The 26,546-nt window shown below is 38.0% G+C and overlaps 2 protein-coding genes across 2 annotated transcripts in view; both read right to left on the bottom strand.

Moving 5' to 3' along the window:
* The window catches only part of LOC140458280 (uncharacterized), a 36,689-nt gene extending 25,566 nt beyond the window's left edge, over nucleotides 1-11,123 (bottom strand). Inside the window, exons 1-4 of the mRNA XM_072552682.1 lie at nucleotides 11,020-11,123; nucleotides 4,055-4,201; nucleotides 1,626-1,775; nucleotides 750-867 (exon numbers count right to left, since the gene is read on the bottom strand). Coding sequence (XP_072408783.1) covers nucleotides 750-867; nucleotides 1,626-1,775; nucleotides 4,055-4,102 — 316 coding nt within the window. The 5' untranslated portion in view covers nucleotides 4,103-4,201; nucleotides 11,020-11,123. The remainder of the gene's footprint in view (nucleotides 1-749; nucleotides 868-1,625; nucleotides 1,776-4,054; nucleotides 4,202-11,019) is intronic.
* Nucleotides 11,124-17,191: 6,068 nt separating this feature from the next.
* Nucleotides 17,192-26,546, bottom strand: part of otogl (otogelin-like) — a 229,066-nt gene continuing 219,711 nt past the window's right edge. The window contains exons 56-59 of the mRNA XM_072551603.1: nucleotides 25,750-25,795; nucleotides 22,800-22,871; nucleotides 18,414-18,493; nucleotides 17,192-18,246 (exon numbers count right to left, since the gene is read on the bottom strand). Coding sequence (XP_072407704.1) covers nucleotides 18,046-18,246; nucleotides 18,414-18,493; nucleotides 22,800-22,871; nucleotides 25,750-25,795 — 399 coding nt within the window. The 3' untranslated portion in view covers nucleotides 17,192-18,045. The remainder of the gene's footprint in view (nucleotides 18,247-18,413; nucleotides 18,494-22,799; nucleotides 22,872-25,749; nucleotides 25,796-26,546) is intronic.

The following is a 26,546-nucleotide window of genomic DNA, read 5'->3' as shown; positions in this document are numbered from 1 at the left end:
ATGTGTCATAACATTCCCAAATGAGTTGATGTAAAATGACTATCACCAAAAGTCTGATCTAATTACTATCATCATTTAACTTGCTTATGAAAAACTAGAATGGTCAACTGGTGTTTTGGGTTTAATTCTCCTCCAAAGTAGGGCACCCTTGGTTATTATAGCCTCAGCGCACTGGAGCAACAACTTAAATCATGCACTCATACTTTGTAGAGGGATTGAACCTACAATCAATTGTCAAAGCATAATATAAAATATAAGTCTTAGTAGGTATTCATTGGTTTAAAGAAAATCCTTCATTCACCGATCTGATGGATTAGACCTCTGAAAAGAATAGCTGAATGCAATTCTCATTATAGTCCAATAGCCATGTTGTGAAGTACTTTTTAGTCAAGTTTGGTGTTTCTAGCAAGTCTCCACTTTTCAAATACCATTTAACATGCAGGTAAAAACCAACTCCAAGGCTTGCAGACTTCCACAGTATGATTTGAGTTATCACCAGAAGCATAGGAGAGACTAAGTCAGCCAGTATCAAAAATTCACCAGTAGGGGAGAATCAAATCTACATCCATCCTTCCACTATTATGCTGCAGTTGGTTTAACAATTGGCAATATAGTGTAATCACATGTGCTTCATAACATTTCATAGGAAAAACACATAAGAATAGAATATATTTTGCTTTTTTTTCTTATCCTGTACATGGTTACCTAACTGTAAATCATATTAACTTGTTCAGCAAGCTTGCACTTACATGTAGTGAATGACTTATGGTCCAAAATTTTTCCATTTCTCATTGATTTTATGGTAAAATAATAATTCACATTTTGCTGAAGGTCATACAGTATGATATTTGATCCTTGAGCGGATCTCTGGACAATAGAAAGAAAACTGCATCATGATTAAAGGTGATTCAGGAGAAATGCTGAAACAGATACAAATGTATGCAAAACTGAATGTGATTATTTAATGTGAGGAAATGTAAATTCACCCAAACTACATCTAAAATATTTCCTAATATATACAAGGTTCTATAACTTCATCTTTGATGATCTTTTCCTATAGATTGATGAAAATTAGTGTAGTTACTTATAAAAAAAAGTTAAACTAAATTAATGTGCAGTTATAATCATATCTTTATATTTCTATTTTAATGACTGAATTTATCAAATATGTCTTTTTTTTAAGATTAGATTAGATTACTTACAATGTGGAAACAGGCCCTTCGGCCCAACAATAGGCCCTTCCACACCGCCCCGCCGAAGCGCAACCCACCCAGACCCCTACATTTACCCCTTACCTAACACTACGGGAAATTTAGCATGGCCAATTCACCTGACCTGCACATCTTTGGACTGTGGGAGGAAACCAGAGCACCCGGAGGAAACCCACGCAGACACGGGGAGGACGTGCAAACTCCACACAGTTAGTCGCCTGAGGCGGGAATTAAACCCGGGTCTCTGGCGCTGTGAGGCAGCAGTGCTAACCACTGTGCCACCGTGCCGCCTGTCTTAATATCTGCTTGAATGGAATTTTCTAGTTTTATCTAAATTCAATAAAGCCAGTTCTCCAAATCAGAAATAGTTTGTTTTAAGTCGTATAAGTGCATCCTTGTTGGGACTGATCTCACCACAAAGTTGGAAAAAAGTGGAGAAAACGATCCATATGTGATCAAGTATCTTTCTGCTTGAACTCCATCAGGAAAATGATTCCATTCAATCAAAACTTTACTTGTTGTTGATCTGTTCGTGGCTAACTGGCAATCCAAACAACCTGTGGACTGGAAAATGCATTCTTTTTAACCAGTTTATAAAGGTGTTCTTGATGTGAATCACAAAATCTTAGCAATTAATTTGAAAAGCAAATGGAATGTTGGCCTTTATCATAACAGGAATAAGAATAATTGCCCATCCCTACTTGCCCTTGAAATGCATGGCTTGCTGGGCCATTTCAGAGGCCAGTTGAGAATCAACCATAGAGTAGGGAAGTCTTTCTACAAATGCACAGGATATTGGTGAGACCCTTCCTGGAGCTCTGTGTACAATTTTGGTCTCCTTGTTAAGGTGTACTTGCAGTGGAACCAACTCAGAGAACACTCATTAGGCTGCTTCCTGAAATGAACATGATGTCTTATTAGGAAACGTTAAGCAGGTTGAATCTATATTAATTGAAGCTTAGTAGAATGTGAGGTATTCTTACTGAAACAAATAAGATTCTGAAGGAGCTTGGTAGAGTAGATGTTGAGAGGGTGTTCCCTCTCTTTGGAGAAGCTAGAATTAGGGGACATGTTTTATAAGTAAGGCATCTCCCTTTGAAGATGAAAAATAGGAGAATTCTCTTCAACAGGCAGCAATAGAGGCTGGAAGATTGAATATATTCAAGGCTGACCCAAGCTGCTCTTTGATGTACAAGGGAAATAAAAGTTATGGGGAACATGCAGGAATATGGAGTTAAGGACAATCAGTTGAGCCATTACCTTATAGAAAGAGGCCCCCAATTTATGATAGTCTTATATAACTGTTAACAGTCACTTATACTTAGGAATGTGCTCTCATACTGGAGTGAAATTTTAAAGATCCAACATACGACCATTTTCTGTACTTACAAACACTTCTTTTGTAATGTCCTGCATTGTACTACGACTTGCGAACTAACTGACTTGCAAGTGGACTGAAGAAAAGAACCTGTTCATAACCTATGACCTGCCTGTTTCATTGAGGGTTTGGTGAGCTAATTAGCTGACTACTGCTGTTTATTGTAACATTATAATCTCATGTGGAGGACAGATAAACTTAAATCTTTTGATTTTTCCTGAATAGTTTTCAGTTTTATTGAGAGCACTATCCTTTCAGTATCACAACATTTAAGAAGGTAAGCAGTTTTCTTCATGAATGAGAAATAAACAATTTGCAAGTAAATGTCACCTTTCAGAGCCTTAGGATGTTGCAAAGTGCTTGGACAAATGAGGTATTTTCAAAGCATAATCACCCAGAATACAGAGAAAGACAGAAGTCAGATTTTACCAATCAAGATCCCATAAGTAGCAATGAAATAAATGACAAGACAATAATTTAGGGATGTTGATTCAAGAATAAACAATATTTGAAGTGAACCCTAACCTAACCCTCAGGTTAAACTCATTGCAAGTCATTTCTCTTCAAGAGAAGGAACTATAGTGACTTTGCCTTTTACCATTGGGCCACCTTTGTTGAAATTCCAGATTTTTAATGAGTTGAAAATTCACCACATGTCAAAATGCAGTTACAAATCACGTCCCCACAAAATTAGCCTGGGGGTCTAGATTACTAGTCCAGTGACATTATCTCAACCTCACTACATCCCCAATATCCACACCCCCCTCATTGCCCTCCAGCCAAGTACACAGGGCCAATGCAAAAAGGTGGGGCATAGCTTCACTGTTGAAAAAAATGCATTGCATGCACAAATTACATTCCCTTTCTTAGTTGCATCCAATGTGGTAACTGAACTTCATTTTTATGTTTAAATACAGTTTTCTAATCAAACCTAAGGCAATAGATTTTCTTTATCATAATTAGACTTTGAAAGACAAATTTATTGAAGAGTCGATAGCTTTGATTTACAGATATTCTTTTGTTTCTTTCATAACACCAAAGTGTGTGTAGATAATGAATAGAAAGCTAATGAATAGAAATGCCATGATTTTTCACCATTATTATGTACATCATTTTTGATAAACAACAGACTTTTTTTTTGCAAAAGACTTATTTTACTACTGTTAAAGTTTTCAGGGTTTATGTATCAATGAAAAAGTTAATTACCAGTAATTGCTAAGATTAACTAGTATTTGTGTTACATGTTAGAAAGTTTAACTGTGATTAATGATCTTGAGTATGTGTGATCACTCTTTTGCAGGTCTCTTTATGGCTATAGTTACATTATAGCATAATGAAACATGAATAACCAATTGGAAGACACTTTGTTGTTAAAATTACTGTCAAAATATCGCACTTCACTGTAATTCATATTACAATAATGCTAAAGACCTCTTTCATCGTTCAATTCTGTATATAGTCTTACCTGGAAAACGCATTTTGTAATAAACAAAAGCAAAATGGTCTTGTCCATCTGATCAGCTTCTTTACCTTGCTTGGTGTAGCATTTCAGTACACTGACTGCATAAGGTACGCCTCTACTCCAGGAACATGTTGGGTAAAATAACCGAGGCTAAATATAAAAAAGATGAGACAACTGCACACACTTAAAAGGAACTTTTGTTTTGATTCAGAAATTTATAGGAGCTTATAATGACCAGATAATGTAATGGAGATGCACAGTTCTACATCAGATTTGCAGAAAATCTAAGACATAATTACACAATATTGCACTCATGGCAAATTTGTGACAGGAATGCATGGCAGCCAGTGCAAAGCTAGCCTACAGTACACTGAGAAAAGTGCATGCTATTTTTCAATGTCAGTTAATTGAATAATTAACATATCTAAAGTAAACAAAGCTTTGCACCAATTGTTAAACAAAGCCAACTTTTAATATGCTGTGCCTGCTCAAAGGGAAAGTGCATGCTCTATGAAGGCAGTCTTCAGATGATTCAGACTGAATTTAAATATTTGTTAACACTTAATGAGGTTGGAGAAGTGAATTGAACAAGTGCCAAATAAAATGAAGTGTAAATAAATTCACTGTGGAGCAGAGATTAAACACATTACGAAAGGTACATAATCACTGCGTCATTTAATCATATACAAAACAGTACTGATCTGTCTGCATGCCGTGATTATGAAAACCTTCCCTATTAGGAAATGGTAGCCAAATTTAATATCCAGGAATGTTTGTGAGCATCGGATTGAAACAAGAATCCAAGAAATGTTCTATGCTAGTCAAACCACTGCAAAGAAAAAGGTGCTGAAGAAACTCAGCAGGTCTGGCAGAATTTACAGGGAGTTAGCAGTTCAAATCCAGTGACCCATCATCAGAACTGACAGCACCTAGGAAATGGTGGTATTTATGCTGCTGACATAATTATTAGTGAATCAGGTAAATGGAAATGGTGCCCTAGGAAAGGAGAAGAGAAAGGAAAGCAAATAAAGTGATTGTGATGGTAATCCAGGGAAGATGAGATGATAACAGGAAATGTGAGTATCTGTATTTGAAAATGGGTTGCTGACAGCAGTGCTGTCGCAGTCCATACAGGACCGGAGGGTTTGTGTATGTCTTGGGGAGGCATTAAAAGACATGGAGGGCAGTTCGTGTTTTGAAATTGTTCAACTCAGTGTTGAGTCATGAGTCCTGTAACGTAACTAGGCAGATGTAGTGTTGTTGCCCCAGCTTGCGTTGAGCTATGCTGAAGCACCACAGCAGACCTGACACAGAAATGCTGGCACAGAAACATGGTGGTGTGTTGAGTGGAAGGGAACTGGAAGCTCAGGGTCATTTAGCCAAGGAATTCGGCAAAGTGTTTCATGAAATGGAGGCTGGATAAATGCTATGCTGAACACCTTTGTTCTATCCATTTAGCTTAATAGTTGCAGAGCATTAGCAATTTCCTCCATGTCTGTTATCACCAGACCCCACTCCCAGGTCCTGTCCTGTATGAGTTGCATTCAGCGTAGCCAACTCATTTTCAAGTACTTACAGTCCCCATTATCACTCCTTCTTCCCTAGATTACTATTAGCTCTCCCTGTGTCTGGTTTCCATTTTTCTCTATTTCTGGGCATTGTCTGCAGCTACTGACTTGACGAAGGAGCAGCACTTCGAAAGATATCACTTCTGTTGGACTATAATCTGGTGATTACCCCAGTCCAACGCTGGCATCTCAACATCCAACTATCTCATCCTTAATAATTCTTGCAAAGGTGGTGCTAAATCACCTTCTTTAACTATTGCTGTCCATTAGGTATTAGTGTGGCCACAGTGCTGATGGTGAGGTGTCTTCCTGGATTCTGTCCTGGCAACAAGAAAGGAAACGTGACATTGCTACAAGTCACAAGAGTGGGGTGGATTTTATGGGTGCCGTGATCTTAGCCTCAGTGACTCCCCTCTCCCCAAAACAACCAGCATGACTAAGAACCTACTGGTGAGTTAGTGTACGAACCTCACCAGTGTTCCAAATGTTGATTTAATGATGGAACAGCATTAATTGCTTTAAAGCAAGACTTCTATCCTTATCTAAGGAGGAAGTCTCTTTGCACAGGGCAAATTGGATACCCAGCTGCACTGTAGTAACAGAACTACCAGGTGGAAGTTGTGGCTACGGCTGTGATTACAGTCAAACCTGGCAAAATCTAGCCAGGGACAGAGAGATTAGTCCAGGTTATTGTTGGGATTAGGCTGACAGGTTGGCTATGTGAAAGCAGCCAGTGGGAAGAAGTGAGTTTTAGGAGCCCACCAGCCTTTATAACCTGCTGACAATGGAGTTAAAAATTCAGTCATGTGTGGGGTTTGGAAGGAAACATGCGGCTGCTGGTGCTCTCATGCATCAGTTGCATTGTCCTTGTAGGTGGCAGAGGTCACAGATTTGGAAAATACTGTCAAACGAGCCTGCAAATGCGCTGCAGTGAATCTTTTATAAGTGCTGGTACTTTGCGTTTGTGGAAGGAGTGAATATTTAGGGTGCTGATCAGGCGAGGTTGCTTTGTTCTCAACTGTGTCAACTTACTGAAGTGTGACTGGAGCTACCCTCATCCAGGAAAGAGAAGCACACATGACATGTACCTTGTGAGTCATGGACAAGCTTTGTGCAGCAAAAGAGGTGTGTTACCTGCCGCAGACTTGCCAGCCTCTGACCTACTCTTATAGCCACAGTACTTTTGCCCAGTTAAGTTTATAATCAATGATTACCTTCAAAATGCTGATGAGGGAGAATTTAGTGAAGGCAATACAGTTAAATGTCAAAGGTAGCTAGGAGATTCTGTTATGTTAGAGGTGGCCATTCCCTGTTACATAAGTGTTGCTTGTCACTTAGCTTCAATATCACCAATATCCTGCTATGTGTGGACATGGACTGTTTCAGGGTCTGAGGATTTGTGAATAGTACTGAACACTGTGCAATCATCAATTTTTCCACATTGTCGAATAGGTGCCTGTCTTGTAGATATATTAGAACAGTATGGCAAAAGACATAGTTAGTTGTGCAGCACAAGTCCTCCCATTGATAGTTCTCGATATGATTAGATATTTTCTAACATGTTCACATAAAAATATTACTCCTGACTTGCCAACTACAACTTTGTTTTATTTTTGTTATTAACAATATTAAAATAGTCTTTGTTTAGCTTTTATGAATCTAATGTAATTGGAAAAGACTTAGGCATAATTTGTGTCTATCATATCTGCCTTAGATAAGTGATCCATGTGACTTACTATACAATAACTTCTGATATAGAAAATCAAAAGTCCAAAAGCTAAATCCATTTTATTGCGAACTGGTTTCTTTTAAACATATACTGCTTTAAAATCTCCAACAGTAAATCACAGAAGTGGTTCACTGGAGAAAAAGGACATTTGGCCCATTATATCTATACTAGCTTTATGAATGAGCATTGTGGCTTAGTGCTTTCTCCTGTCCTTCTCCCATAATGCTGCACATGGATTTCTACTCAAATAATCATCTAATTCCCCCTTGATGATTTGATTGAACTTGCTCCCCCCCACACTTCCAGATGGTACAAGTTGAAACTAGATTTTATGCAAATTGCTAACCTGAAATCCTAATTCAGTATCACTGTTATTTCCTGGCAAATTTTGCCTCAGACACTTTGCTCTGGACAAACTACTGTTTTTGATTGTTTGTGTTTCCCAGGTTGTCTAACAGATGAAACAATCCCAAACTTGAGTTCTCGTAGTTATGTTTGCAACATTGATACACAAATTGTGATGTCAATGGGACCTCAAAGGTCAGTAGATTGACAGACAAAAACTGCAGTCATGACTTGAGAACTACATTAATCCCTTGTGCTGAATGCAAGTAGACCCTCTGAATCATAGAGTTTCTCAAGAAACTTTTGACTTTCATATTCCCAACTTCACCAATGTCAAAGCCTTTTCCGATAAAAAGGGACCATAATTTACTTTCAAATTTATCACAATGTTAATTGCATTACAATTATTATGTGCAATGCTACATTAACTTTATACATTGGAAGTTTAGATCCAAAAGCAGAACTCCAGTACCTGGTATCCAGGATGTGTCATTTTTTCCATTGGTACCCAAAAAATGGCATCTCACTGTACAGGCTATGACCAAAATGGTATGAAGTTGCAGTGCATATATGAACAAGCGTATGAATTAAATTTGACACAGAAGGTCAATTAGGAGCAAAGGGCTTAGGAGCAGGAGAGGGCATTTGGCCTTTTGAGACAGCTCCACCAATGGTTGAGGCTACAGCCAAATCATGGTTGATCTGGCTTAGACGCAACTGGTATTTTCTACCTGTACCCCATAACCTTTGACTTCCTCGTCAATCAAAAGTCATCTAAATCAATCTTGCATAAATTTAAAGATTCAACCTCCAATGCTTCTGGGAAAGAGAATTTCACACTCTAATCAACTGCTGAGGGAAAAAAAACTAATCACCTCTGTCTTAAAAGGGAGATCGCTTATACTTTAATCTCCCCACACAACAGGAAAGACTTGATTCATATCCATCCTATCTAATCCCCTGAAGATCATTGATATTTCAATTAGATCACCTCTCATTCTTCCAAATTCCAAAGGACAGAGGCCCCAACATATGCACAGGACTTAAACCCTGCTTCACAGGAATAAGTTGACCGAATCTTCTTTGACCTGTTTATAAAGCAAGTACACCTTTTCTCAACAAAGGACACCACATCTATACACAGTTTCATCAATTCCTAGTGCAGCTGCAGTAAAACTTTCCAATTTTTATATTCCATTTTCCTTGTAATAAATTGTGATATTCAATGTGGTTCCCTAACTGTTTGCTGTACCTGCATACTAACTTGTTTAACAATTTCAATCAAAATATTCTTATAATAAGATAGCCTCTCTGGCACTGAAAATTATTTTTATACATGTGAAGTCTTCTTCCTTCAGGTTTTAATTGTTGTTGGAGATTTTAAATACTAAAAAGGATGAATAATTCTTTTGATAAAGCTTAGCTTTATGTTTTCTTTTAACTTAGTTGTTCTTCCCAACTCTATATTTTTCTTTGTTACCTGATTTGACTTTGAATTCACCCACACTAATTTACAATTTTCAGTTCTTGTCATGTTATGTTTCTTCAATTTGATTGATTCGAGAGTGAGATAATTTCCTTGTATGGTTCACACAGGACCTAGATATCCTCTCTCCATTACATTTTCAGCTCAGACTTCCAACAGCTTACCATACAAAAGATTCAGAAACTTAAATATGCTGGGTAAATCTGACTAACAACAGACGTAATGACATTCATTCTCATAACAATGTATAACCCAAGAGTGAGATGAGCTTTCTGATTGCCCAGACAAGCTAACAAATTGTTTGTTTACTGGGAAAACAACTTTGTTTATACGGTAACTGTTATTTGTTGAAGAGTCTTTTATACAAAAAAGAAACATGAAAATCAATTTTTAACTTTGTACACCCCAGTCTAATGCCAGCATCTCCAAATCATGACTATCATGAAAATATTACATATTTAAAAGTACAGTAGTAAACATAATTTCAGGTTCAAATCCCCCATGGGAAAATGGTCAAAAAGCCTGAACAATGACAATTGGGTAATTCAGCAGCAGGCAATTAATTATAGAACTATGCATGAACCATAATGAAACACTTTTAAAACTATTCAAATAAATTGGCAAAATGGTAGTAAATTGTTCGTCTATTAGTAGCTTTCTGGTTGTTGATAAGAGTTATCCAGCATGGTTTACAGGAGAGCATTATTCACAATCCTTAGTATTTATTGCTTTTTTTTCATGAAAAGTGGGTGTCATCAGTAAGGCCACAAAGTGTTGCCCATTCCTTATTGCCTTTAAACCTTGCTAGGTTACTTCAAGGGCAGCAGTTAGGAATTAACCACACAGCTATGGGCCAGATCAGGTAGAGAAAGCAAGTTTCCTTCCCAAAACGACTTTACTGAACCAGATGTTTTGATACAGTAGTGATAGTTACATGATCACCATTAATGATACTAGCTTTCAATCTCAGATTTCATTTAAGTTCCTCAGCTGCCCTGGTGACATTTGAACATATTGTGCAGTATCCATGCTAACTAGCCCAATGATATCATCACCCCGAGATAGATCCAATCGATTTTTGAATGATTTGTTAAATTACAGACTCCACAAAATACTGTTTTACACTTGCTACACATCTTAAGTGATAGAATGAGTGCATGCATCTTGTTAATTTTATAGATTCTTCCAATAACAATTATCTGCTTTACTTAAAGAAATGTAACCTGAACAGTAACTATAGCCGTCCCTCTAAACTAATATAAAATGTATTTTATGTGGCAGGTTTGAGTCAATTATTGTCATTTTAATAAAAAGAAGAAGTAAGTAATGTGAAGTATTTCATGAATGCTATTTTATCAGTTGATTTCAGCCATAAAACGTTTTACTTTGCTGTTAATCTGGAACAGTCCAATTAGTATACCCGTCACCCGGAACTCCAATTCTTCTATCCAAGAGAAAGCGTAATTGCTAAAAGAGTATTGTAATCTCTGGCCACACGAATTTACCGGCCACAAATAATATGCGTGCCTTTAAACCAAGTTTGATGCCATTACATACAAATGAAAACAACCTTAAGTGCACTCCACAAAAAAAACGCACTGAACACCTCGAAAGCATTAATTGTTTTCATGCCTAAAGTAATGTATAAGCTTGGGGAAAAAATTGGAACGCTTCTACTGATCTATTTTTGCTTTTGCTTTATTCTTATTAAAAAGTGGGCATTGCCGAAGATGTATTCTCACAACCATAAATTGACCGACCAAGTCCTAGCTTTGAACAAACTTGTATTATTCATCACGATTTCCCAAAAGCGCGCAACTCCAACATGTGAGCAAATTACCCGCACATTTCTGCCGGCGTGCGCCTCTAATCCTCAATTTGACTCAGGCTTTGTCGCACTGTTTTCCTGCTTTCTTTCAATACTTATTCCTTGTTGCTTCCAGGCAGACTCTGGAAGCCCAAGCCTCCCTCTGTGTGTGTGTGTGTGTGAATGCGCTCTGGCCATTGTTTCACTCCCCCCACCGCCCCCGGCCCAAACTTTCCCCTTTGTTCCGCAAGGTTGGTGCTGCCATAGGGACGGTGGGCATTGAGCTGCGTTTGATTGACAAGAGCGGCGCTCCAGGCACAAGAAACTGACCGAGAGCATCCAGGAAACTGGCTGCAGCCACTCGCTGCTTTCTCAGGCTGCATCTGCGAACACCTCACTGGCAATCTGCAGGGTCTCTGTGAAACTGCATTGAGAAATCTTGCTCCCAGAACAATGCGTGTTCATTCAGACTTTCTTTTCCCCAGTAAATTCCATTCATTCTCGCATCCCGACTGTGTGAAAGCACCGCGAGAACTTTAAAGGTTGATTATGTTATTGAATTCTACTGGACAAATATAACATTCGAGGTTTGCAGTTAGTTCATTTATTTCAATAACGACACTGAAACAAGACGCTGAGTGACCCAGAATTTGCTGAACTGGGACACGATTCTTCCAGGTTATACCAAATTTGTTCAATGGAAGAAAAAAAATGGTATCACAACGGTGGCTCGGTGGTTAGCACTGCTGCTTCACGGTGCCAGATTCGATTCCAGCCTCGGGCCACTGTCTGCGTGGAGTTTGCACATTCTCCTCCTGTCTGTGTGGGTTTCCTCTGGGTGCTCTGGTTTCCTCCCACAGTCCAAAAATGTACAGGCCAGGTGAATTAGCCGTGATAAATTGCCCATAGTGTTAGCACTAGTCAGAGGGAAATGGGTCTGGGTGGGTTACGCTTTGGAGGGTCAGGGTGGACTGGTTGGCCCGAAGGGCCTGTTTCCACACTGTAGGTAATCTAATCAAAGCTGTGCAGGACAAGTGGATTGACCAGATCAACTCGCTCTGCAGTGTCCAATGAGATGCAGGGCAGGTGAATTAGCCATGGTAAATGTGAGGTTCCAGGGGATAGGAGAGGGGTCTGGGTCTAGGTGGGATAACTTAGCACCTACAGTTTCAATTTATTTTCAAATTTTTAAAAAGCTCTTTGGAGATTGGTGCAGACTTCATGGGGCAAATGGCCTGCTTCCACACTGTAAGGATTCGATGAGGCAGAATAGACCATTCGGACTGAGCTGAGGAAATTAGTGAACTCATGGAATTCTCAGCTACAGAAGGCTGTGGAAGCCAAGTCACTGAAAAAGATAGAGAGAGTTTTAGATTTTTGGCAGAGCAGGCTCAAGGTGCTGAAAGAACCACCCCCTGCCCCCAGCTTCACTGTTCCTTCTTAATTCACTGTATTCTAAAATTAACAAACACAGTTCATTTATTCTCTCCATAACATTCAAGTAATGTTCAAGAAATCCCCTCTGCATCCTTGCTACTCGCTTGATATCCTTCCTCAAGGGTGATGCTAAAATTTAACACAATTCTCCAGCTAGGCTAGATCCCAATGCCTCTCCTTGTAAAGCTCAAAGACCCTGTTTGTATTTTTTTTTAATTTTCTTTCCTTTCCACTTTTAAGGATCATCTTTTACCTACATTCCTTGGATTTGACAATCTCTGTCTCGCTAAAATTGCACCATTTAGATTATAATGATAGTTCCCTTTCTTTCCACACCAAGTCATACTCCTCTGTAGTAAATTTCTCCAGACATATACATCTATGCAACTCACCAATCTGGTCTGCCTTCCTTAAGTCTAATACGATTGTCATGTTTATATGCTACAATTTAAAACACAGTGTCAGATGCAATATATATATTTTATATATATATATATATATATACACACACACCCACAAGACAAGATCATCACTATTTATAAAAAAATTCAGTACAATTAAATAAGGAAAGGAGCATTGAAGAACAAAATTAGATGAATTAAGAGTCAACTTAGATACAGGAAAAGAAAATAACGATTAGAAAAGAAAGACTGAATAAGATGGAGATATGAAAAGAAACAGAATGGAACAGACATATTTAAAAATTACATTCTACAAACCTCCAAGAACAATTTACAACAGCAGGAATGAACTTCTCAGATATAAGTTTTTTTTTGGATCTCTGAGCCTGAGTTTATGTAATATTGTAGGGACATAATCTTGTTATTAAAAAGATCCTTACATTGTTAAGTCCTAATTTTCTGCAGCAAGTGTAATTTGTTTCAACAGTACAAAATCAGAAATTGCTTGCATATCAATCCAGCAATAGGCTCAGTTATGAATCAGGGGTATTATTCCAAGTGAAGCAAATGGCTCATCGTTAAGAACACAAGACCACAAAACATAAGATGAGAAGTAGGTTATTCAAGAGCTTATGCTTGAAATGTCGACTCTCCTGCTCCTTGGATGCAGCCAGATTGGCTGTGCTTTTCCAGCACCACACTCTTAACATTATTCAACCTATCGAGTCTGCTCCACCATTCAATGAGATTATGGCTGATCTGATAATGCTCAACTCCAGTTTCCTGTCTTTCCCCATAACCCTGGATTCTCTTACTGATTAAAAATCTGTCTTTTTCATAATTGAATATATTTAATGATTGAGCCTCAATTGCCCTCTGTAGTAAAGAATTCCACAGATTTACTACCCTATGAAAGAAGAAATTTCTCCTCCTTTCAGTCTTAAATATGTGACCCCTTATTCCAGGATTATGCCCACTGATCCTAGATTGTGCCACAAGGGAAACAATCTCTCCACATCTATCCTGACAAGTCATCTAAGAAGCTTAGATGTTTCAATAAGGCCGCCTTTAAATCTTCTATATTCCAACAAATACAGGTCCAATGTACTCAACCTTTCCTCAGAAGACAATCCCTCCATAACTGAGATCAGCCCAGTAAATGTTCTCTGGACTGCCTCCAATGCCAGTATATATTTGCTTAGATAAAGGCCACAAAACAGTTTATAGTATTCCAGTTGTGGCCTGACTAGAGCCCTGCATAGCTTTAACAAAATCTCCCTACTTTTTTAATGATAATGCTGGCCTTTCCCACTGATTGTTAAGACCACACTGACCCAGGTGGTGACATTGGACCATGATTTAATGGCCTTTTCTGCCAGTTCTCTGGAAAGAGAATGGCACTCCTTTGCACCACTGCCCCCCACTTCACACACACACGCAACACCATCTACCAAGATCTCCAGGTACCTATTGGAGAATAGTAGCTCCATCTTCTCCTTCTCTAACATGTTCAGAATCTGCTCAAGACAGAGCAAGGAAGATTCAGAATGCTAGTGGTCCCCCCGATTGCATAGCGATCATTTCAATATCATGCAGATGCCAGCGATCCGTGTCTGGTGAGTGGTGAGTTATTCTGGAAATGGCACTGTTAAGATGGAGCAGGCAAGCAGGAGGCTGGAAATACACAGCAAGCCAAGCAGCATCAGGAGGTGGAGAAGTTGATGTTTCAGGTGTAACCCTTCTTCAGGACTTAAGAAGGCTTGTCTGCTTTGGATTCCAGCATGTGCAGTTTTTTTTTGTCCCTAACTGGTAAGATGAAACCTGGACTGGATGCGAGGGACACCATCTGGGCCGTATAAGTCATTAATGGAATGCGTTTTGTGTGCTATGGCAAAAAAACCTGACTAGGTCCCAAAGTGACAAATCCTCCAAAAAACTCAACACAACTCGCAATTCAACAAAAGAAATTAAGATCAGCCCATCAACTCTGTTGCTAGGGGAAACAATGCTCATAAAGTGTTTACAAAGGCTCGTAAACAATTTGACAGCTTCAAGTCTATTCTGTGTAAAGAAAAGGATCAAGTCTGGAACAAGTACAAAGGAAGATCCGTCAATGATCATATTATAATCACATCATAGTAGGAGACTAATATCTTAAACCTCATGCTGAGCTAAACTATGCAAATTTATATTTAGTGCAAATAAAATATTACTTTAAAAAAATCCTAATACTCTAGATACATCTTTATCAGACCTACCTCATTAGAAACTCCTCACATCAAAAACTTCTAAAATTACCTGGAAAAGATCCTTTCAGATTAATAACTGCATTGCATGAACACCAACTCATCCAAATCTTTCTGTGTTTTTCTCTCCAAGTGTACTTGGGCTAAGGCATAAAAATCTACTTGCATCAAATATCATTGCAACTTTTGCCACAATACCACTAATGGTATAACTGACAAACTTCATCATTCCCTGAAACTTTTCTCCTCTAGTCTTGGTGCAGAGCATTAATGCAAGGTTTCAAGAACTTCTAGCACTTTTACTACTACAGATGCAAAATAGATGAAAGCTTCATATTTTTATATTTAAAATGGGTTTAGTGCTGTGGAAGGAACATGTTCATTTTAAACTCATTAAATGTAATGAGAGGAAAGTGTAGGAGTCTAACATTTGGTTATTTATGTTGTTCATAATTAACCTTAGGTCTCGTATGCAATTGCTATATAAGCAAAATCTCTTGAATGTTTTCCTACTCAGTGCCAATGATCCTGAAGGCATTTTGGGGCAAAATTGGAGAGCATCCAAAAGCTTGGGGATTATGATTCTGTAAGTAAATTGCATCTGTCTCTTAAGTTAATTGTATTTGAATGATTGTAATGTGCAGCCGAGCACTAAACATGTCATTGAGGGTTGCATGCCTCTGCAAACGCCTGGAAGGCTAACACCATTCTGAAGCCAGATTACAATAGGTAAAGTCAGTCTGAACATCTTAAAGAGGTGGCACATTCTGACTGAAGTAAATACACTAACTTGAAAGAACAATCTGACCTGCAAGAAGAGTGACAAATTAATGCAACAGTAAAGAAGGCATGCGCCAAGCCACTTAAGTAGTTAATTAACTGCAATTTTAGGGCTTTTACCCACCACACTGGGATTTTACCAATAGCTGATAAGCTACTACAGTAAAAGTTAAAAATCACACAACACCAGGTTATAGTCCAGCAGGTTAATTTGGAAGTACGAGCTTTCAGAGTGCTGTTCCTTCATCCTCCTACCAAACAAGCAGCACTCCGAAAACTAGTGCTTCCAAATAAACCTGTTGGACTATAATCTGGTGTTGTGTGATTTTTAACTTTGTCCACCCTCTGACCAACACCAGCGACTCCACAGCATGGCTATTATAGTAAGACTGCCTGGTTAAGATACGTGGCCAAATGGTGAGATACCCCTTTTTATTAGTTTAATATGGTCCAAGGATGGGCACTCTGTAAGGACTGCTTCTGCAGAATTCCTCTTGCCCCACTTTTACCAACAACCATCCCACCCTATGCCTGACATTTTTTCCCCACTTAGCCTGAATCCCACTCAACTCGTGGACCTTTTTTTAGAATCAGTCAATGATTCATGAAGTTCCCTTCAGTTAAATGACTTCCTCTGTTTAATTGTCATCGCAAGTGAGCAGATCAAATTAAGCTCAAAGCCATGGCCCAGCAAGGACTTGAGCTCGGGGCCCTCAGATTAAAATCTGATGCTCTATTAAATGAGCTCAATTTAGAGGGAAGTCCATGTCCATTTGTGACAGCTGCAGTCTCAGAAGTGGAATTATGAGATTGAAGAGCTATCAGTCCTTCAATTGACCACCACCTCTTGGTGGTGGATTACTGGATCTTGCAGGGTGGAGACCAAGGAGACACAAGTTCTGGTGGAGAGGACTTCAATGGGGCATCCTACTGAAGCAGCTTGATGGTCATGGATAATGAAATACTAGGTGCATGGTGGCTTTGTTAGAAGGTCTGTGTTCATGGACGAATCCAATAACTGTTTCAAAACCCTGAGAAGTGCTCATTTTATGGCATGACATTTCAAGTTAACAGTGAACATTTAGAAGCCACAATTATTTATTATAATTTTCCAGTTTTCATCAAAGAGGAATTAATTGTTTGAATGTCAGTGCAGAAAATATATTGTAGGAAACCACAATTTACTGTGCCAGCAATTTATACACAACATAATTTTGCAGACAGATTATACAAGTTAACTGTCTGACACAACTGATCAGAAGGAGATACAATTACTACTTATGAAATTAATGCAATATAGAAAAGCAAGAATACGTAAGAAAAATGTTTACTCATGTTTGTATTACAAAATAAGAACATTTAACATATACTCAAAAAGGTTTTGTGGTATAACAGATTGTTGTTACTAAACATCTACAGTAGATGGACACAAAGGTTTATGGTTGAATAACCTCATTGCTGACAAGTTATCACAAAAAATTAATCCTACAGTAAATTTATAAATATTTAGGTTAAAGCATTTAACAAAACAATCGCAAACATGCAGGTTATGTTCAGAAATGTATATCTGAAGAGCCACTGGCCTAGAAATTGGTTCCAGCCAGAATGCTTCCTGTGGTAGAACAGGGTTGGGTGGGAGTGCTCAAGTTTTGGGCCTCATGTAAATAAGACTAGTGGGCTATGTACATCCTCTGGGTGATACCAGGCTGCTTGATGATGAAAGAAACTCAAATTTCAGGCCTTGTGAGTGGGACAGCAATCATAATGGGTTGACAATGGTCTTTGGCACTACTATGAAGCTAGAAGAAACAGTACTATTCTTCCTGGTTCAAATTTCAGGTAGAGATTTTTTTTAAATGTTCCCTTATTGATGGCAGGCTTCAATGGTTTTTTTTTAGGTGTTTCTGAAAGCTGCTTCTTGATACCTGCAGCGTTCAGGGCTGGCGAGCTGAGGGGATCTGGAACAGGAGTTATTTATGAATGCATATGCAACAAAACCAATGTCTATTTGAAATGCAGGCTCTCACCACCTTTTCTCTGCTTTCACCATTGAGGTGAACTGTGCACTTTTAATGCAAAATTTGCACATGCATACTGCCTGCCATATCAATACTGAGGCTAGTTTCTTTAAAGTAGACATCAACCAATTTCTAGGCCATTCTGTAAGAATATGAATGATGTTAGATTAAAGATGATTAATTCCATTGACAGGAACAGTCTGTTGGTTCTTGAAATGTAAAATCAATCCATGTTGCATTTCCAGCACAGAAAAGTGGTACAGTCTGTACTGTGAGCTCAACTTCTCGACAACATTTGCAGAATCTTGCATAGTTGTTGACATTAGAGTTGAATATCATAGCAGATGGGCACCTGCCATCACAAGAAGCTACAATGACCTGGAAAGAATTAAGAATGGTGAACAATTCTGCATATTTAATTCACAAGTGATATTTTCTCTGCAATAAAACTGAATGTAACAATATTAACAATTGCACACTCTAATATTACACTTTTGTTTTAAGCAGCAATGGCAAAACTGGAACTAAGGTAGAATTATACATACAGCGCCAGTTGTGCGGCAGTCATCTTTTCTTATGATCATTTTAACATCTAACTTCCGGCAAGGCCTTGTATCTTCTTTGCCTGATAATAAATAGATACATTAATAGTCTGACATAGTAGCAACAATTCTTTACATAACATTGCAGGCAAATATGAACATGATACTAAATAAATATTAAGACTAATTCAGTAAAAAGTGTAATTGACTTAGTTCAGTACCCAGTAAAGCAAGAATATAAAAATAAGCATAAAGTTGTGTATCCATTGATAACTACAAATGTTTAAGTCTTAGAGGTTAAATTATATAGCAACAGTAATGATAAGCATTGTAACTTCATGCTTTATGGTTGTTATTTTAGTTACAAATGCTATTGAACTTTTTTTTTGTCTGTTCATTTTGCATATTCAAAATCATTTCATATGATGGAGTTGTAGTAAAGTGATGGATCTATATGCTTCCAAGATGGTAATTGTTTATCAACTGTTTTGAGGCGTACAAATATAAGGTGCTGTACAAGTTCAAGTATTTCTTGCTTTCCTTTCCAGAGACTAAAGAAACACGTTTTTTTCCATTCGTTTTTGCATAATTTATCTTACATTATGCTGCAACAAAATGTGTAATTTCAGAATGTTTCCTACATTCATAATTGTATGAAAGCAAATAATTGTAATCCAAATCACAATTGGTTTTATCTTTAAATCCCATCCTACCGGAAAGGGACAAGAGTTGACCTTTTAGCCTTTCATACCTGAGCTCATCCATGTCTGAACTCCATCTACCCAAAATGACTTTGTAAACCTTGTCAGCTTTGCCTAAAAAAACTATCAATTTCAGTTCCTAAATTTTCAAAAGTCAGAGCCTCAAAAGGTTTGTCAGGCAGGAGTCTCTAGATTTCTACTACCCTACATGTAAAGTATTCTTTCCTGCATTACCCTTGAATAATATGGGTCTTATTCTCAATTCACATCAGCGGAAGAAGTTTTTTCCTATCTACTCTTTTTACCTTATTTAATCATCTTAAACACCTAAATGAGTATTCCAAACTCAAGAGAACTAATGTCCAATCTATGGAACCTGACCTGATAGTTAAATCCTTTTAACCACAGTATTGTTGTGGTGAATCTCCAAATATAACCTCAGAGATTAATGCACAAATGCAGTCTCACCAGAGTTGCATATAATTATAACATAACATCCAGCCCTATACATTTCAGCCAGTTGGCAGCAAACACCATTATTCCATTAACCTTTTTGATGATGGTGTGTGTGTGTGTGTATATACACCCGCGCGTGCAAGCTTTTGGCAATTTGGGTACATGGACAATTCCCTCTGCTGCTCCACAAAGTCTAATCTTCAATCTCAGTAAAAATACTTTGATTTGTCTATCTTGAATACAAACTCTCACACCTCACACATTTAAGTCCATCCATCGTAATGGTGCCCAGTCACAAAATTTGACTCAGTCGGGGCATAGCAATAGGTGTCTACAGTCATCTTATACACCTTTTGACATCTTGGTAGACATGTGATAGAACCATAATCAAGGTGTATTGGAGTGGTTGAGTTATCACAGCGATCAATTCTCTACAAATTTCTTTCCAAAAAACCCAGGCATGAGGTGAATAAAACCCCTATGATAGAAAATTCTGGGAAGCATAGATCAAAGACCACCACTTTCGCCCAATCATTCTACATTGAACACATGCAAATTATCAGATTACTCATACAGTCATACAGTCATAGAGATGTACAGCATGGAGACAGACCCTTCAGTCCAACTCATCCATGCCGACCAGATATCCCAACCCAATCTAGTCCCACCTGCCAGTACCCGGCCCATATCTCTCCAAACCCTTCCTATTCATATTCCCATCCAGCTGCCTTTTAAATATTGCAATTGTACTAGCCTCCACCACTTCCTCTGGCAGCTCATTCCATACACGTACCAGTCTCTGAGTGAAAAAGTTGCCCCTTAGGTCTGTTTTATATCTTTCCTGTCTCACCCTAAACCTATGCCCACTAGTTTTGGAATCCCCCACCCCAGGGAAAAGACTTTGTCTATTTATCCTATCCGTGCCCCTCAAGATTTTATAAACTTCTATAAGGTCACCCCTCAGCCTCCAATGCTCCAGGGAAAACAGCCCTAAACTATTCAACCTCTCCCTACAGCTCAAATTGTCCAACCCTGGCAACATCCTTGTAAACCTTTTCTGAACCCTTTCACGTTTCACAGCATCTTTCTGATAACCAATGTCCTGTGTAGCTGCAACATGATCTCCCAACTCCTGTACTCAATACTATGACCATTAGAGGAAAGCATACCAAATGCCTTCTTCACGTTCCTAACTACCTGCAACTCCACTTTCAAGGAGCTATGAACCTGCACTTCAAGGTCTTTTTGTTCTGCAACATTCCCTAGGACCTTACCATTAAGTGTTTAAATCCTGCTAAGATTTGCTTTCCCAAAATGCGGCACCTCACATTTATCTAAATTAAACTCCATCCGCCACTTCTCAGTCCATTGGCCCATCCGATCAAGATCTAATCTGAGGTAACCTTCTTCGCTGACCACTACACCTCCAATTTTAGTGTCATCAGCAAACTTGCTAACTATATCTCTTATGTTCGCATCCAAATCATTTATATAAATGATGAAAAGTAGTGGACCCAGCACCGATCCTTGTGGCACTCCACTGGTCACAGGCCTCCAGTCTGAAAAACAACCCTCCACCACGTTCTGTCTTCTACCTTTGAGGCAGTTCTGTATCCAAATGGCTCGTTCTCCCTGTATTCCATGACATCTAACCTTGCTCACCAGTCTCCCAGGGAGAACCTTGTCGAATGCCTTACTGGAATCCATATAGATCACATCTACAGTCTGCCCTCATCAATCCTCTTTGTTACTTCTTCAAAAAGCTCAATCACATTTGTGAGACATGATTTCCCATGCATAAAACCATGTTGACTATCCCTAATAAATCCTTGCCTTTCCAAATACATGTGCATCTTGTCCCTCAGGATTCCCTCCAACAACGTGCCCACCACCAACATCAGGCTCACTGGTATATAGTTCCCTGGCTTGTCCTGACCACCTTTCTTAAACAATAGCACCACGTTAGCCAACCTCAAGTCTTCCAGCACCACACCTGTGACTATCGATGATACAAATATCTCAGTAAGAGGCTCATGCACAGTTCCTTAAAATGTATCTAATTTTCATTTGTGTAATTGTTAGCATTGTGACATCCACACCATCTATTTCCAACATCTCCTTAGGCAACCTACTACATAGATTGAACACTCAGTAAAATGGTGACCTGGAAATTCAGCAATCTTAAAGTTACTAGAAGAAAATACAATTCAGATACTAAAGTAAGTTTGAACTCTACATTTATCACAACTTCCATATAAAAAGAATATATCTGGAGAAGTGATGGCAGGATAATGGTGCTTTCTTCCAAAGTGCATGTTTGGGTAAGAAACTAGGGAACATTTGTTACTTGAAAGACAGGGTGATTGAGTAATAAGGAATGATAAGCACAATGCTGCCATAGAGTTAATTCTGTTCTTAAAATCAAAAATATAGAGGTAAATTGAGTTGAGACGATTGCAGAACCTGAAATTCCATCATTAATTTAACTGCATGGAGTGATAGAGTCATACAGCACAGATAAAAAAAAAATCAGTCAGGCTCTGTTGCAAACATGTAAAGCCTCCCACTCAGTTTATATTTGACCTAAGCAAGCTTAATACTTAAAAACAAAGAAAAAATCTGCACTGTTATTTTTTCATTATCCCTTTGGCACACATTGGCACTTTATAAAAGGCACCACGCAAGCAGCTCATGGCAAATGTAAGGGTTTCAGCCACAAAGTAATTTTAAATATGGCTACAAAACAAAGGAAAAAGGAAGAACATGAAGATGATAGGGTGGACATGGGCAAAGTGTTCACTGGCTACTGAGTCTTGAACATAGGGGCATAAATAAGTTCGCCAAATACATCAACGAAAGAAATTTGGAGGAATTTCTTGCCAGTGAATGTGGTAAGAATCTGGAACTCACCATCACATGATTTGAAGTGCACAACTTTGATGCGTTCAAGCACAGGGTTGCTGCATTAATGAGGGAGAATGGTGACAAGATATGACAGATAATTAGATGGGAGGAAGCATATGTGAACTGTAAACGCTGGTTGGGAGCAGTCAGATTGACGAGCCTGTTTCTGTGCTGTAGGTTCTATATCAATATACTTAACACATAAAACACATTCTGTGCTTGAAATGAATAATTCTTATACCATGCACTTCACATTTTATAGATTTATTGCACATTTGTTCTTGAAAAATACTGATATTATAAAGAAAATACATAATGGGAATAGTACCTGTGTCACAGTTAGTACTACCAGTTGGGACTACTGGACTAATGGTAAAAGGTAATAAACCCAATCCAGAACCTGGCAGAATTATCAATATCAGTTTAATATAAAGTAACAGTATACATTACATTGAAATATTACATATCTAGCATGCATTAAATCAAACTGGTATATAAAAATATGTTCATGTCACAAAGGAATGCATATGAACACAAGCTGGTGTTGAACCTGAAAGGCCATTCAAGTGCACATGCTTTTAGTCAGTGATGGCATTTTATAAATCAAATAACACTAAAGAATCACATGTAAGCAGGCGATTGGGATTTAGGTGCGTTCTCTGCAGCCACATCGGTTTAAAAAATATATAATTCTGAAGTATAACAGTTTTTGTGATCCGATGAACTGTTTCCTTTAAAAAGGATTACTGTTGAAATATACATATTATTGAGCTTGAAAATTTAAAATACACTTGGCCGCAAACTGTCACCCTTGCTTGATATTAGTTTACTTTAAGCACACCTTAAATACCACAATCAAATGTACGACCTTTAAAATTCATGTTTTACTTTGCACTAAATATTAGTAGACCTGGTTGTGCGCCTTATAATATATGCAACACTATTGGCCTGAGGATGGATTTTAAAGATGACCTAATTCACAACCTTTGACCATTCGCGACTAAACGCAAACAGAATGAAGACTCAGATCTTAGCAACACCATTTTATTGCTGTATTTACTTGGTCACTGCAGCTCAGGAAACACCATAAAGTTATGGAGTTGTGCACAATCTTTTCTTTCTGCTATTATAAATTAGTTATATTCTACATGCCATTTATTCAGTTATCATCACTCTCAAGCATTTATACTTGTAGTATTTGAAGAACATTTAAAGTAAACTGATCAAGCTTATGAGGAGGGACAGTGTGCATTCATCCAAAATATGTATGTATTTAATACTCAAATCTATAGATATAAAGTGAACATTTACTTTATATCATACCACTTTCTTTAAATATCTGTCAAATTTGTGAGTGTTTGATTTTTTTTCCTTGTTAGGAAAACAGTTACATTTCTCGAAGGAGCTAAAGGACATACCATATGAAATTAGAGGAAAATAAAACTAGGAATATAGAATTAATAAGAAGTTATGGAAAACATAATAAGGAAAAATATCCTTGAAATGTAAACATGAAACAAAGGGAACCTAATTGTGCCCTCACTACTTCAATATTTTATTTCCAATTTTTAATGTTATGTTCCTCTCTTCCTAGACCAGATGGCCTGCTCTCCCGAGACTGTTTCGTAGGTTAGCAGGGCACAGTGGCTCAGTGGTTAGTGCTGCTGCCGCATTGTGCCAGGGACCTGGGTTTGATCCCAGCCTTGGGTTACTCTCTATGTGGAGTTTGTATGTTCTCCCTGTGCCTGTGTGAGCTTCTTCCCACAAGCCAATGATGTATAGGTTAGGTGGATTGGCCATGCTGAATTGCTAATGGTGTCCTGGAATATGTGGATTAGCCATGGGAAATGCAGGGTTACTGGGATGGGTTTGGGTGGAATGCTGTTTGGAGTATCAGTGTGGACTTGATGATGCTTCAATATTGTAGGAATTCTGCATGAATCTTCTGACTATTTTTCACAGTATTAGGCAAATATAAATAGAATTACAAATGTCCTTAAGTTTGGTTTAAAGGGATTAAACAACAACAAGAGTCAACAACAAGTATGACATATGCTGTCAGTGGGCCTCAAACTTCTTTAAACTTAAAAGTGACCATGTTTGAATATATGTAGTTTCTGTTTTGTAATTAACTTTGATATCTAAACTGTTAATTTAAATTGTAACCCTCATCTCACTGAAGTCTTCACCAGTACCAACTGCTCAGAACTCATACATTACTTACCTGTTCATTTAACCTAGGCAATAAATCAGGTGGTGTAATTTGGGATAGATCTTTGGTTTGACAAAATCCCATTCCAAATTATATCCCTTCTATCTTAGGGTTATAGAACTCTAACTCCAATATGTTTCATTGAACTTGGGTGGTCATTGGCCTTGCTATCACTATACTTTTCAAACTGTAATCTTTCCAATAGTTAGGACTCAAGAAGGCACTTAACTGGCAAATAAGAGATTTTGAATGACAATTACACTTGGGATTGGTACTCTCAGTGTGGGAATCCCCAATTAAATGACACAGTCAAGAGGCTGGTCTACTACCAGAAATAAATTTTTAAAAATTGATCAAGACAAAGAAGTATTTGAAAGGAAATGTGAAGAAGAAATTAGTGTAAAACTAAAAATAGTGACAAAAAGAATAAAACAAATTCAGAGGATAGAAATAATGAAAATAAAGGATTGAAGCATACAAAACAAAGAATAAAATTTTTAAAAGGTAGAAGGAATCATGAAAACTTCATTTGCCTCCAAAGCTGCCAGATACTACTGAATGTTGGAATCTGACAGGTTAGCAATAAACTTGATATTGTATGTGTTGTCTGCACTCTTCTTGGTCAAAATACTTAAAGTTGATAAGCAAAAAAAGACACTGAACTTTACAATTACCTTTCAGAATGCTACCAAAAGACTTCACATTTTCAAAGTGAATTAAGATGGTGTATAACCTGTCTTTATTCAACACTGAAAAAGTGTTCCCAAATTACACTTCGAAAGAGAATTAGGATAAATTGTTCCTCTTTTCTTTACTGAACAGTTATACTCCAGAATAAGTTAGAGATTATCCATATCAGCAGCCTGCATTTATCATACTGCAGCCCATATAAGCAATGCAACAAAACGTTCACAACTGTTGTTTAAAATGTTAACGGATTGCCGGTCAGACTGATTAAACACTACATGCGTCGTTTACTCCTTCATTTTCCCAGCAATTCACAATTTTACCACAGCTATCCGATACCAAAGCCAAACAAGCATAATATGCAGCCTTGCTCACTTACAAGTCTTGCAGCAACCGTCCATGTAAGGCTTTGTGACTCCTCCTTTCTGGAGAAAGATAAAAAGGACAAATAATCAGGAAAAGTGATTGCTGTGAGAGAGAAGATAATGCTTTAAGCTTTCATCTGTTTAAGTACAAAGTTCAAATAGGATTGCATAGGATGGGACAAGATATACAGTACAAAATCCGGTCATTCAGCCTAACAAATCCATGCTAGCATTTATGCTTCACTTGAGCTGTCCTCTGTCTTTCCACACCTAAATCTATTATCACAACTTTCTGCTCTCAACTCTTAAGTCTGGTTTGTCTAGCTTGTCAATTTCCCCTTAAGTATGCCTTTAGAATTCACTTCAACCACTTCTTCATTTCCACATTCTCACACGTTCTGGGTACAAAACTTTCTTCTGAATTTCCATTTAGGTTTCTTGGTGACTATCTTGTATTGAAGGGGCCTGTGAGTTAGACAATGAGCATATAGTTCAGATTAATATCAATAGCATGGAACTCAATTTCTTATTCCAGCTGAGCTAGACTCAGGGATTGCCTCCTCACCTTGCCTGTGGTAAACAACCTCAAAGCAACCTTGGGTTCGGCAAATCATTGTCAAAGACTTGCTTCCATACAGAAAACTCACAAAGATGATCTTAGACTGGTTGCCTCAACTCATGCCTTTCACAATAGATTTCAACTCTATCAAAACTTGTATAATTTTTAAAACCTCTATTAGGTTCCCATAGGCTTATTATTTCAAGAGAATAGAGCAGCTCTCAATCCTTTCTTCATTCACTTATCTTAGAT

Source organism: Chiloscyllium punctatum, chromosome 32, assembly GCF_047496795.1.
Source record: "Chiloscyllium punctatum isolate Juve2018m chromosome 32, sChiPun1.3, whole genome shotgun sequence".
Taxonomy (NCBI): domain Eukaryota; kingdom Metazoa; phylum Chordata; class Chondrichthyes; order Orectolobiformes; family Hemiscylliidae; genus Chiloscyllium; species Chiloscyllium punctatum.
Note: the sequence above shows the minus strand (reverse complement) of the source record. Positions and strands in the feature narration are given on the sequence as shown.